The sequence below is a fragment of the Pogona vitticeps genome, chromosome 2 (genome assembly GCF_051106095.1).
Source record: "Pogona vitticeps strain Pit_001003342236 chromosome 2, PviZW2.1, whole genome shotgun sequence".
Taxonomy (NCBI): Eukaryota; Metazoa; Chordata; class Lepidosauria; order Squamata; family Agamidae; genus Pogona; species Pogona vitticeps.
This window is the reverse complement of record NC_135784.1, coordinates 73,048,890-73,063,219: the sequence shown is the minus strand read 5'-3', so window position 1 is coordinate 73,063,219 and position 14,330 is coordinate 73,048,890. Positions and strand designations below refer to the sequence as shown.

The 14,330-nt window shown below is 42.6% G+C and overlaps 1 protein-coding gene across 5 annotated transcripts in view; it reads right to left on the bottom strand.

Moving 5' to 3' along the window:
* The window catches only part of TAMM41 (TAM41 mitochondrial translocator assembly and maintenance homolog), a 35,552-nt gene extending 28,144 nt beyond the window's left edge, over positions 1–7,408 (bottom strand). For 3 of the 5 annotated variants that reach the window (XR_013541715.1, XR_013541716.1, XM_020802568.3), the window contains exons 1-3: positions 7,153–7,408; positions 5,466–5,645; positions 3,006–3,098 (exon numbers count right to left, since the gene is read on the bottom strand). Coding sequence is in view for 1 of the 5 variants with exons in the window: in XM_020802568.3 (XP_020658227.2) it covers positions 3,006–3,098; positions 5,466–5,645; positions 7,153–7,281 (402 nt within the window). In the remaining 4 variants the exon portion in view is untranslated. Of the gene's footprint in view, positions 1–3,005; positions 3,099–5,465; positions 5,646–6,830; positions 6,951–7,152 lie in introns of those variants that run through there. The other 2 variants (XR_002301372.3, XR_012083569.2) reach the window with 2 other exon arrangements.
* Positions 7,409–14,330: the final 6,922 nt, after the last annotated feature.

Below are 14,330 nucleotides of genomic sequence, written 5' to 3'. Positions count from 1 at the left end.
TTCTAGTGATGTCCTCATCTGAACTGTGTAGATCATACCTGGCACTGGTGCAAGAGCAGATCAAGCCAAGGAAAGCTAACCCACAGAGGAGTAAAACCTTGGCTTGATAGTCTCACCTCCATCACCAAATACATATTAAGGGGGGGGGACAGATATATGCAAATATCAACTCTTAATTAGTCCACACAACTGAACCCTATGAAGTATTTTTCTTCAGTAATTACAACACTCAGCAACAGGGGTAAGTTGGGATACTAATTCAATGGCTTATTCATATCCTATTTCTCACTGCTCGATTGATTTTCAATATTATGTCTGTGGCCTGAATCCTATTACTTAGGGCAACTAAATATCAAGAGAAATCTCAGCAGCAAATTGCCACAAATTGAAGGAGTTGGTTACATTTGTATTTCTTGTTGCATGCCAAGCCACATGATATAGGTGTACGACAGTAAACATGTAACTGCCAACTTCTTATGTGCCATCAAGCCAGAATTGACTTGTAGCAAGCTTAATAAAGTTTTCAAAACAAGTGAGGTAATTTAAGGAGTGTTTTACAAGTTCTACATCCCACTCTCAACAGACTTTGTATGGCAGTCTCAGAGAACTGAAAACCCAGGTCCGTCACTCTGTCCGCCACACTACACTGTGTTCCTCGCCAACTGCTTAATTAGTGGTGATTTGCCACTGAAGTTCACGCTGACAGACATATGCCAGTGCAATTATCCAAATGGATTCCAGTCTTTATTTCACATTCATCCTATGGTAGAAATAATTGAAAGAAAGGTACTGCATCATGAAAAACAAAAGAAACAGCAATGTTTTTGATAAGGGGACTTTCTGTTTGAACTGAAGACCAACAGATGCAGCAAGTGGTTACTGGGGGAGCAGCAAATATAAATAGATACTCCAAGAGTCCCCGTCTTTTTTATGTTTATATTTAGATTGCTATTCTTAGGTATTCTTCTCTCCTTTCTCTGATGTTTCTTTTCTCCTTATAAAAATAGTTCCCAAATGACATGTATACATAGATGCAAGCATCAGAAACTTTGCTAAGTTTAAGAACCTTCTCTCCTTGTATAAATGGATTTCCGGCATAATACAGAGTCACACGTTCAGGCGCTAGATTGATGAATTCTGTCATTAAAATTCCCAGCAATTCTAAAACTTTCAAGCAACTGACTCCCAGTTGCACAATAATCAGTTATCCCCTCTTCTTCATGCAGCTCCCTGCACATTTTTCTCTTTTAAAAACCCTTCTTCAGATGCCTGGGAAACCCCCTGGGGGATATTTTTAGTGCTTCAGGAGAGGGAAGAAAAGAAAGTCTCAGTTCTGTCGGCACAGGAATGAGAAAACGCCTCTGGATCTTGTCCTAGAGTGGCCGAGTCTGTGAGAACTCAATAGCAGTCATAGGTAAATATTTAACCCATTATCAGTCTCCGGGTTTTTTCCCTAGTTGCCAGGCCTTTCTCGAAAATTTCTTTCTCTCTTTCTGCTGCAAGCAGACAATAGTTTCATACGATATAAAACAGAAATATTACTCACAGCCTTAGGAAGAGGATTCATCATCAAAAGCTAGCTGTCTGTTGTTTGCTTGATTTTTTTAAAGTAGCCTATTTAAGGTATCACCTGCTCCTTCATTTGTATTACACACAGGGTAAATGTCAACATAAACACAAGTCAGTTTTGAATACACAGTTGTCAGAAACTTATCACTTGAAGACTATCAATACATACTTTGAGCCTCATCTCCAATTAAGAAGTACTGTACCTGTACTACTGTTCCATTTCATTGCCCACTGAATTTAGCGTTCCCTTCTCCTTTTGCTCAACTCTGCTTCCACCTAGTGGTCAACTGAAATGTTGACACTTCCCCCAGACAAAACTTCTCCATGCATAGGAACAGAGAAGGCATTTTAACACCTCACCATTTCTTAATGACACCCAAGAACTCCTGGAATGTGTGGTAGAACTGATACAGTACTTAGATTTCCACCTGGAATAAATCTCTTCACAGTGCCTCACCATGCAACTTAATGGGTATATCTGGGATGTCATTATCACACAGCCTAAATATGGTACTCCAAGCTCCTTGAAAGGAGTGGTAAGACACTAATGCAACACATATATTTCCAGAATTTGTATCGCAAAGATGTAGTGATTTAGGATCTGCTCTCTGGAACCTAGCCTAGGCTTTTCCAGTCTGTCATTCTCCAGATGTGCTGGACTCCTGTCAAAGACTGATGGAAGGTACAGTGCAATACATCTGGAGGACACCAGGCAGAGGGAAAATGATCCCTCTCATCCACCGCTAGTGGGAAATGACCACTAGCCTCCTTCACTACATTCCAAAAGCCACTGCTGCCTACCTATCAGTATGTTTCATGATCTGAAAAGAAGTATTCACAAAAAGGGGACAAAAGGCTATTTTGATGCTATTATTGACGAGGCCACCTTATTTTGACAAGGAAAGCAGTTATGGGTACCTCAGTCCCAAAGGGGAACCTGATCTGGAATGGGAAGCCTGTGGCATTTTCCTGCTGAAAAATCACCCAGCTGCACAATGTTCTTTGTTCCCAAAGGAGCAGCTTACTGCTAACAGGATGCTCAAAAGGAAAAGAGCTGCTTCAGGTGGTAGAGAATTTGCTGAATTTGCTCCTACTCCAGAGTGATCTGGAGTAGGAGCCAATTCAGCAAATTCTCTACTCTCTGGAGTAGGAGCACACAGCAGAGCAATACAGCTAACTTTTTATCAAAGCAGATGCAGTGAATTTAAACATACTGGCTGTAAATAAAGTAACATGTTGTTTCACCCTCAGACGGAACGCAATATTGATTTTATTAACACGTCAAAACACTGTAAAACAGGAGAGGTCTCACTAAAATGCAAGAGTGCAGTTCACTCCCACTAATTCCCGTTTTGCCCCATCCCTTATGTTAAATACTATTTTCTGCAGCCCGTTGTTTCTGTGCTTTCAAATAGACAAACAAGCTGAACACATACCGGCTTTTGCAGACGTCCTGCTACATAGAGAGTCTTCCAGTGAAGCAAATCTTCTATAAGTGCATCAGTACTAATTACACCGTATTTTATAACCTGAAACATGGGAAAATGACAGCTGAATGACATATTAAAGACAAACCTAAATCTATCATAACTGAGGATAGGGTGATGAACACACACAAAGGCTGTCTCTCTGAAGCAGTCTTGTTCAGGTCATAGTTCATAAAGCATAGAAGAGGATAGTGTCTGACCAGCTCCTGCTGAGAACAAAAGGCATGTGGCCCTTCTCTTTTGGAAGGAACACCTTTCCTGTTCTTCCATGAGCCCCACAGCTCAAGTGAAAACAGGTCCAGGCTCTCTTGGATGCCCTTCAAAAAAATTTCTTAATCCTGAAAACCCTACCTCATCAGAAAGTGTCCCAGAGCCAACCAAGAGGCTGGAGGGCTTGGCACAGAGTGACAGAGAAGGCTCTTCTTAGATATGATGGGGAGACAACTCCCGGAATTGTGCTATTTGAGACTGAAGAGCCTCAACTAAAATTCCCTTCTCAATCCTGGATTAAGTAGTCCTGGAAGCCATGGAACAGAATGTGCAATTAAATGTAACAAACATTTCCCATAGAGAAACGTTTCCTGTTTTCTCCTGCCGACTGTAGACATTTTAAACACATCTTGGTTTAAAGATTCAGACAATAACAAACTATTTATAGACAATATCAGTAAGTAGATATTTGCAGAATAAATAAAAAATTATACCAATTGAGAAAGAATGAAATCTTAATGTCCCTTGCTTCTTTGTGGAAAATTTGGCTTTTCCAACCTACAGCCTCCATTAAAAACAAGCAAATGTAAGTGTTTCATAGCAAGTAAGTGTTTCATATTTTTGCACATGGTGAGAATATGCAAGTGAATGACGCTGAATGGCTGAGAGACAGCACGTGATACTTCTTGCTACTGTGCAGAGACAGTCAGAAGCCACCAGAAGAGCAAGCTGGAGTCAGTCAGTGTGAGTGAGTGTTCAGATGGACTTTGTTACCGTGTTTCTTCTTGAATTTCTGCTAATAAAACCATTTGGTTATTGTCAGGTCAAATGACTTCTCTATATTATCGCAATGAATTTCGCGACAATACTTTTTGGCTGAGCCTCAGAGTGGACCTCTGGCTGAATTTGAGACATAAAAAAACTGATGCTCTTGATGAGGGTGTATCCTGTTAACAGCAAAAGAAGGCTTCTTCCAATCATCTTAAAAAGCATTGCCATTATAGCAAAGAGTATCTATCAACAAGACCCTTTATGAGAAATTTTGAATAAATATTTGATGCACTTTAGGGTTTTAAATCTCAAGTTAAGTCTGGGTGGTCAACAGCAACAAAAGATATTAAAAGGGGGGCTGCAGTTTTAAAAAAAGGCTAATGTGCTAGACATTTCTCCTAAGTGATAAAGTGCTACACAGTGAACAGAATCCCATTGATTAGTCCTGCTGATATAAGTGTTACATCATGGATTGCCACTGGTCAACATACCCCTCACTGCATGCCAATTGTGTGAACTGGTGCCTGATGCAGGATACAACTGCCAACTCGTTACATCAGGACAATCTGCCACAGCAGTTTACACTACCATTGCATTTATGCTGGCATAACTAACCAATGGGATGCTGGCTGGCCCATTAAAAGCCTACTCTACATGAATCTCTGCAGCAAGCATTCAAAATCATTTGCATTTGTAATTTCTACTTATCTCCCTCTGGGAAATTATAGGAAGCCATATTTTTCAAAAGCAACAGAAAGGGTAAAAAAAAAAGCCATCCTATTTTATAACATCCAGAGCAGTCCAGAAATACCAGATACTGTCTAAGTCCCAACAGAAATACAGTTTCTGCTGTTTAAGAAGTGAATGAGAGGTTTCTGAAAATACTATATGATGGATTTTTTTATTTCTCTCACATTTCTAATGTGCTTTTTAATGGGGGCAAAATCATATAAATAATTTTTGTAACCAAAATACTTTAAAAACACACACACACAAAGCCAACTCAACATCAATAAAAACCAAGTTTACAGCTAAATGTTGTTGTTTTGACTTGCTGTAGGCCCTATACTGCTTAGAGCACTCTCTCAGCTGTTTACAATATAATTATGCAAACAACTTGCTTCCCAACAAGCTGTGTACTCGTACCATACTTGGAAAAATGGAAGGCTGAGTCAACCCAGAGCCAGCGCTCTGAGCCTGTCAGAATCAAACTCAGGCTGTGAGCAAAGGTTTGACTAAATACTGCCATCAAGCTTCTCAATGTAGTTTTCCTAAAACTGACTGCTTGCTATAACCAGTTTGGTATCAAGGCTAAATTTTTTCAAAGAAACAAACAAACAAAAATTCCCAGAAGAATAAAGATTATTTCATGGTTTCTCTTTAGAAGCTGATAGCTGCCAGCCCAAAGTTGCAGCTTATATTACTTACCTTACCATTACAAGGCACCAATGTATTGAAGTAAATTCCTGCTCCATACTTCTGGACAGAAGAGATTGGTTTGGGCCCCAAATACTTCAGGAAAGAATAATGACTCCGATTCTTCAAGAGGTTCATTGAATGCCATGATACAGAATCATCAACAGCAAATACAAAATCCAGCATATTGTTCTACAAAACAAAGGACAATAGTATGCATTGAATTCAACCCGATACAATCACAAGGCACCTGTATGTAAGGTGGGGGATGAGAAGACTGTACCAGTCTTCAAAAAGGCTTGTTGGTTTATTTCAATATATACAGTATATATCAAAACAAACAATGCAACAAAAAGGTATGTTGAAACAGGCTAATAAAGATTGCTGTATCTTTTCTTTTCCTTTTTGATGTATTTCCAAATTATCTAAAAAAACCCGATTGTCATCTTAAAATGATAATTCATTCGATAGTGTCTTAATACTGTAAGGTATTGTTTTTGTTTGTAATTGTTCTTAATCATGTTACGAGACACCTTGGGTACTAGTATGAATAGAAAGATGGGTATAAATAAAATAAGTAACTTTTAAAAGGTAATCCCACGTCTGTGTAAAGATCAGTTCATCAAGCAGGTTTGCTCATTTCAGTTCCAGTGGTTTGCATCCTGACTAAGTCAGTCACACACAAGTTCTATTGAAAGCAAAACAAAATACTGTATTTTTTGCACCATAAGACTCACTTTTTTCCCCACAAAACAGGGGGGTGGAAAGTCTGTGCGTCTTATGGAGTGAAGAAAACAGATTATATTTTCCTGTTTTCTTCTCCTAAAAAATCGGTGCGTCTTATGGAAAGGTGCGTCTTATGGAGCGAAAAATACGGTAAGTTGGTAATGAGCAAGGGGAGGATTTCTATGACATGTTATATTTTCTCTGCTACCTACATTTGAGCCCATAAGCAAGTTCAAATACTGTACGTTTATGAGTAATCTGGCCTTTCTCACCAGATTACTCATAAACATTTTCAAACTCACCCATAAACTCAAATCTAGGCTGCAAGAAAAAAAAATGACATGCCATAGAAATCCTCTCCCGGGTTAGAAGTACTTATTCCATAGGGAAGTGTCACTAGCACAGTCTAGATCCAATCTGAATCTTGAAATGTTATCGCTTCAGTACATCACGTATCAGAATTTGACCACACTTTGCAATGAAGAATCCAAGCCTCTGTAGCATCGGCATTTTAAATATAAGCGGCACTTCTAATGCTTGAATCAGGTTTGATATCTTAACAATCCAAAAGGCCCATTCAAAATAATAATAATAATAATAATAATAAAAATAATTTTAAAAAAAACCCTCTGTTATCGAGTGTAACCTCACAGGCCAACGTTGACAAGCGGGCACATAAAAACCACGCCGGTCCGTTTGACGAAACTCAGAGCCATCTTTCACGCCAACAAGCCGCCTCGCCACGCAATCGTCTTGCACGCTGGATCGGAGGCAACTTGCGCGCCACTTAACAGAAGAGGGAGGATTCCCACCCAGTCAAGGGGAGAAAGGGGAGGCTCCACTGCAGCAGCCTCGGGGCAGGGTCTCGCGACGGGTTGCGCGCGCCTCCCCTTCCCCTCGAGGGACCTGCCCGGGTCAGGGCGAAGGGCGCCCTTTGCCGCCCGGTCCTCAGCAGAGGGAGGTCTCCCCTTACCTCCTTTTCCGCGGAGGAAGCCCCCGCTTGCTGGAAGACGCCGGAGCCATAAGCAAAGGCGAGGCTGAGCTCTTGAGGGAAATGCGCCAGGATGCGGCGGAGCTTCACCGCCGAGCTCGGCACAGCCATGCGCGCGACGCCCTCCCCTCGCCCGCGCCAACAACGCTCCGCTAGCTAGGGCGCCGACCCGCCGCCCGAAAGAGGCAGCCTCGGGAGAGGCCGGGCGGAAAAGAGCGGCCCGGCCTTACTTCCACGCCAGTAACTGAGGAAGCAGGAGAGAAGGAGCACCAAGAGGAAACCACCCATCGAGCCGGTCTGAAGTCACAGCGCCCTCTCTGGTAGCCATCTGCATGGCTGTCGGCGGTAATTTCTAACCGCAAGAGTTTTGCAGCATCTTGGAGGTCGACACGTTCGATTGGTGCGAACTTTTACGCGTCGCAGCGCACTTCTTTAGAACAATCTCCGAAAACAATGGGTCTCTTAAGTGTCTTTAAGTTACTGGTTGAGTGACTCAAGATGTCTGATTCACGCCCTCGTCCAGAAATTCAGAAGGTAGTCCTGTGGCATCTTCAATTCCTCCTTTAGCAAGCTCTGACACGACAAGGTGGGGAATTCGGTTACTGAGGTTTCTTTATTGCTGAGGCTCAATGCAAGGCAAAATGGCATCTGTTGATTTTCTGCTTGTCAGGAGGAGCTAAAAGGCGGAAGAACCACGCTGAAAAAAAGTGGCATTATATGTGGGAAACGGATCTATTCTGAGTTCACAAGCTCCTCACAGAACAAACACACTGATGCCCATCTTACCACACACTGTACACACTTGTGAGATGCCAACACTTTGCATCGTGAAAATAAGTTTGTCCAAAACTAAAATCCTAATGATAAGCAATCTCAAGCAACCCCAGTGCAATGTCTGGTTTTGAAATATTATAGGAATACAAAGAATTTCTGAACTGCAATTCATATTAACTAAACGACCACCAGATCTGTGCTACCACGGTGATTTGGAGCAGGGTACAGTTTGACTTAGTGCAGACCTGGGCAAAGTGCAGCCCGAGGGCCACATACGGCCCGCGGACAGTTTTGAGCATCAAAACCATTTACTGTACTGTATAGTTTTTTGTGTGTGTATGTCTAAAGTTGATCAGTTTCTTATCTTTAACATACCGCAAAAAACCTCTTTAGTATTTGTGAAGATTAACAAATTTAAAATAAAAACAATCATGACATCACTGTTTCATTTTATTTTTAAGTAAAGTCGGTTTGGCCCCTGAACACAGTTCAGATTTTTCATGTGCCCCCCCATAGAAATTAATTGCCCACCCCTGACTTAGTGGCTATAGTATGGGACTGGAACTTGGGCTGACATTCCCATGGAGCCACAAAACTCACTGAGAGATCTCTGATCAGCCGCACATTCTTCTTGTTTGACCTACCTTATAGGGTGGTTGTGGTGAAGAGAAACAGGAAGTGGACAAATGTTGCTTTGAGATAAAGTGAGGTCAGGCAGGATATAAATCTGACTGCTATGAAAAGCCAAATGGAAGAATATTGTACTTCCATGCAGCTAGCAAGATGACTGAGGAACATTGAATAATGACTTGTATGAAACAGCAGGAGCCCTAATATCATTTTATTGGAACCCTAAGAAAGCCCCTGGAGGTGTTTAGAGCGCAGCACACAGGTGCCATGTAGTATTCATTTCCCACATTTCCTGGGTGTTTCCATTCTTATAGCCTTTTAACCAGCATTTTTTTGTAGCATGCCTCACCCCCACCTTGTTTCTTCAGCATCATTGTTTTAGAGCTGGATGGGACCCTTCATTCTGGACTGTCTCATTATAGGATGTTCAAAGTAAGATCGGTTCAGCAGTGGGTTACCATTGCCTTCTGCACAGTACTAATAAAAGTTAGCTTGAGGGTCACTGCTGTTATCTGTCCAAGATCCTCGACCAGCTGCTGCTGAAGTTTCTCCACCCCCATCACCACTGGAGATATCTGCTAATTACCCCTGACAAGGGTGGATAGCTCTTCGTCTGGAGCTGTGGCCATTCTGCCTTGGGTGCCCCCTGCTAGGGGTCCATAATATCTGGCCTCCTGACAGCCTTGCTCTCGGCTTCACTGGCACACTCAAACCTCTTCTTCACCACTTTAAGGTGTGCATTGAAGACGTCCTCTTCTGACAGGGGTCACCCTAAGTCGGAAGCTAGTCGATGGCACACAACAGCCCCCACCTTTGCAGTTTTAGGATCACAACTCTAGATAACCAAACAAACATAGTGCCCTTGATGTATATTGTAACATATACTGGAACTTTCTTATCACACAACTTGTGTGTTACTGTGTTGCTCAAATGAAATATTTTGGTATTTTTACACTTACTTTCTAATCTGCCAAGTTAGCTTTTGTTAAATAATAAATTATGATTAAACTGTCTAACCAAAACTGCTTGATAGATGAAATCCTGCTCAGTAACTACACAGGAATAACTGCTGATGACATAATTATCCCACAACATTATTCTTTAACTTCATTTGTTTAAAGTTTTCTCTTCCCCTGCTTCAAATTCTGAGTCTTCCTAGGGGTTCCTTTTGAGCTGGGTAAGCCTTCTGGTGCCTCTAAACAGGGGAGATGCCTTTCGTATTAGAAAATCCTTGCCAGTTTGATATATTGTAAAGCCTGTAATTATAAAAAGATATGTAATGGGTATTATTATTTATCCACTTATAAATTAGATGTATATGTCACCCACTTGGCAAATGTCTTCAGGATTGGTTAGAATCCTAAAAAAACACAAATAGTCAATACAATAATAAAAACAGTCATAACACTAAGGTAACTAATTCCAGACTGGCATTAAAATGTTGTCACATTAACATGTCAAAAGCCGGCAGCCACAATGAAGAAATGAAAAAAAGGCAAAATTTGATTTTTCTCCAGTGTATGCCTAGATCTTTAGCAATAGTGATAAAAAAAATCCAGTTATGCTTGGATTTCAGGCAGTGTCATTCTGTTGGCACACTTTTCTATTTAAGTAAACCAGGCTATCAGAAGCCCTGGGTGATCTGATCAGTGGTGGTAATAATGGATGTAGCTACTGATAGTCATACATATGAATTACTGAGCAAATTCATCTGATTATGCTGTGTAAGGTTGGCTAATGCACCTCAGGGAATACAGGGAACTGATAATTACTCAGCCAGTAGCATACACTGCTGTGAACAAAGCTTAATATGGAAATTATTAAAAATTGGCAAGGAATTCTAGATGGAAAGCTGCTCTTTTAAATACCTCTCCATGGATGGTTAAAAATGAAAACACTAAGGTCAGGAGGGGTGTGGGGCAACTTCATATTTCTTAACAAAATTAGATGACAACCACAGGCACAGTTTTGAAGTCCAGGGAACCACGTCACTTTCCAGTGTGGATTTTACGTATTTATTCAAGAGCGACCGTGGCAAGAAATTCTGGGTAGCAGCTGCAGTTTTGGTAGTACATGCCATGAGCTGTAAAGCTAGAGTTCTGAAGTGGACTGTACTGCTTCACAGTGCACACGAGGGGGTCCTATTTTGGATATGACTATGAGCAGCCACTCACAGGCCCCTCCATGAAGAGGCAGAGAGTGTTTGCAGGAACAGGCTCTATTATTGGAGCAAAGCAACTGCCACAGAGCCAATGTGGCTCAACAACAACACTTAAACAGCTAGGGAGTGAACTGCCCTCCCAAACAGGACCAGGTCAACTGGACCAGCCCACAACAGTCTTTTACTGGGAGGAGTGGACACCTCTCAGGTGTGCTAAGCATGGGGTGCTGCCACCAGGGTGTTGGATGCAAGCATTCATCTGTCCCTGGAGCCGATTAGCCTGGGCTCCTGTAGTCACTGCTGGTGGGACCGGCCTCCCATGTGCGGTATTGTTCCTTGGAGGCGCAGCTGACGTCTATGCAGATATGGCTGGGCTTGCCCGAGAAGCGAGGTGTGGAAGGAGGTTGGAGAGGAGGAGGAGGAGGAGGAGGAGGAGGAGGAGGAGGAGGAGGAGGAGGAGGAGGAGGAGGACGACCAGCTGGAGGCTGCTGGGAATTCTGCCTGCAGGAACCTTGCTGCGGGACCACTTGTCCTTGCTGCTTCCTCTGTCAGCACTGCACCCGGTGCTGCTTCTAGAGTTGCTTCACCTCTTATGGTCTCCTCTCGTCCCAGTGTACTTGGGCTGCTTCCTCTGGCAGCATGGAGAACGCTTTGCAGTGCCCGTTGCCGGAGTCCTTGCGATGGATCATCTCCCAGCCATCAGTGGTACCTCCTGGGCCTTGGAACACCTCCCAGTCAAGGGCATCTGCCCAACGGTCCCCTCCCTTCTTCCTCACTCTCCTCTTTAAATCCCCTGCCCTCCACGTCAATGCATGTGGCCTCTCAGGCATTGTCTGTGTGGCTGCTGCCAACATCCCCCGTCCACAGGTGACCTGCAGGTTGGGAATCTCACCCTTAATCCCAGGGAGATGAAAAACGCACCCTCACCCATAGAGGGATCGGGGCTGGCCCCACAATGACCAACCTATTTGTGGCCCATCTACTGAACAAGCAATCTTGCACTTCCTCAGACTAGCAGCGTGATAATCCACATGTTGGATTATCTTCACCTCTGTTCGCTCAGCTGTATGTAACACAATTGGACTTTCTGTGACTATAGCAACACATTAATTCTACTCTCCATAGCCATCTGGCTTGCTTTCAACACCCCTGTAATTCTCATTAGTTTTTCTTTTAGCTGTTGTTATGTCACCCTGGCTGACATAATTATAAATTGCATTCTGTTTACCTCTCAGGTTTCTGGAACATTTGTATGAGCAAAAACCCTTGGAGCAATTAAGAGCAGTTGGTTTTCCAGACTTAGATTATTCAGTAGCTGTTTCTGGCAGATATTTAAATCCCCAGCCTATCAACACAGGCTGGTTATTCGTGGCCTGTAATCTTCTGCTTTGATAACTTTATGTAAATAGGAAAAAAAACAGCCTGTAGTTTTTCTGCCTCTGTAATCTGTGTTGCCATTCTTTACTAAGACTACAATCCAATGCATACTTTTCAAGAAGTAAGTCCTCTTCAAGGTTCCCTCTAAGCCGTGTGTGGGTGTGCGCAACTCCACCTCCCTCTGCGCAGCTCTCTTCCTCCTCCACTCTGCCATCACGTTCAGCCCCTTTGGTTCTGGTCGTGACATAACCCTGGGTGCAGGGGGGTGGCTGAGTTGTGTGTGCACGCAGGGGTGAAGTCGCGTGTGAGAGAGAGGCGGGCTGAAAATTAGAGGGTACGTTGGTCTTATTGGTAGTGGATGGTCGGTTAGGGCAAATGGAACGCCGCTGTACCTGAGACTTAGGCTATATCCTTCTAGCCCACACCTGCCTGCTTCCTATTGGAATACAGTATATGAGAAAAAAGGGGAGGGGAAAAAAAGAAGATAACCGTAGGCTATCAATCTTAGTTCTTCCCAGTATAGGCTGCTGTGCTTTCCATCTCACCAACCACAAAGGGGCGCCAGTTGCCATGACTTCCAGCTGAATTCATTGGGCTGCCTTCTGAGTAGACATGGTTAAGATTGCACCGTAATGCTCAAGCACTAAACTAAGAGGTAAGCTCGCAAATTCTGTGTCTTTTGAGCAAACGAGCGAAGTGTTTTTCTCCACATGCAGCAGAAAAACTATGCTGCATTATGTTTAAGGACTCATCCAATTATTGATTAATTGAGTGATTGATTTGCTGCCTTTCTCCTAAAGAATCCAAGGCAGCTTATCAAAATCAGTGCCATCTTTTGAATGTACAGTAGGACCCACCCGTATCCATGGGGAATTGGTCCCGAGGTCCCCCTGTAGATGATAAAAATGATGAATAATAGTTACTGCTAGACATAGCATGGTAAAAGGGGCAAAAATCCCCCCAAAGTGTTTTCACTATGTATTACCAGAACTGGCCACTAGAGGGAGCCAGAGACCACATTACTGTTAAGCATGGTTTCTGGCTCCCTCTAGTGACTAATTCTGGTAAACATACTGCAAAAATACATATTTCTAAGGTTTTTTTCTTTTAAAATGTTTAATATTTTCAGACCGTGGAAATGTGAAATTGCGGATACCAGTCCTATGGATGCGGAGGTCCTCCTGTTCTGCTAATTAGTCAAGAAACTATTTATTTTATACTTTTTGCATGTCCAAAATTAGGGCAGCACCTTGCTTTAGTGACACGTTTGGCAGGAAAATGAAATGTAATCATAATCATAAATGTACTTTCTCAGGAATTGGGTCATTGAACACAGCAGGACCTGTTTCTGAATAAACAAGCTCAGGATCATTGAGTCTATTTTGTATTTGTGAAACTAATATACTGTACCTCGTATTTTGGCATATAATCCTCTTACAATGGCTAATTGTATGTATGTATGTATGTATGTATGTATGTATGTATGTATGTATGTATGTATGTATGTATGTATGTACGTACGTACGTACGTACGTATGTACGTACGTACGTACGTACACACATGCTTGCATTGGTCACATCAAATATAATCAAATGTGAGAAATCAAATACAATTTTTCATAGGGACTTAAAGCCTGTAGAAATGATAAGATCTTTGTCTAGCACCAAAATGACCACCAAACAAGTCTCATTGCAGAGGCTGTTCCAAAGAATGAAAAGAGGCTATCCCACCGATTGCCGCTCACCTTATCTGTGGGGAAGTGTAGACCCAACTAAAATATGCCTCAGATATAGATTAGCACTAGCCTCAATCCTCTTATATTCCTTGATCTCAGATGTCTCCCAGCAAAGCAAAAATAACAGCACAAGGGTGGGGCAAGGAAGAAGCCAAGCTACTCCAGATCCAAACTTGCTCCAGCCTAGAGGCAAAGCTCCAGTGGCAGCAAGAAATTAGGCCACTGCAGTCCTGAGTCCTTTCCAACATCCCTGAACTAAGAGGGATTGGATTCAGCACCGTTCCAGCTGGCTCAGATTGGCTCAGCTAACTCTGGGCCATCTTGGCCGAGTTGTGCTGAAGATGTGAAACCAGGCCAGAATGTCAGATGCCCACGAGCTCAGTGAAATCGAGGATGGTCTGGTAACATTGGTTTACCAGGCAGGCATTTCCCAAGTTTTGTACTGCTTGGAAAATATAAAACATGTGATTTATATTTCTAAA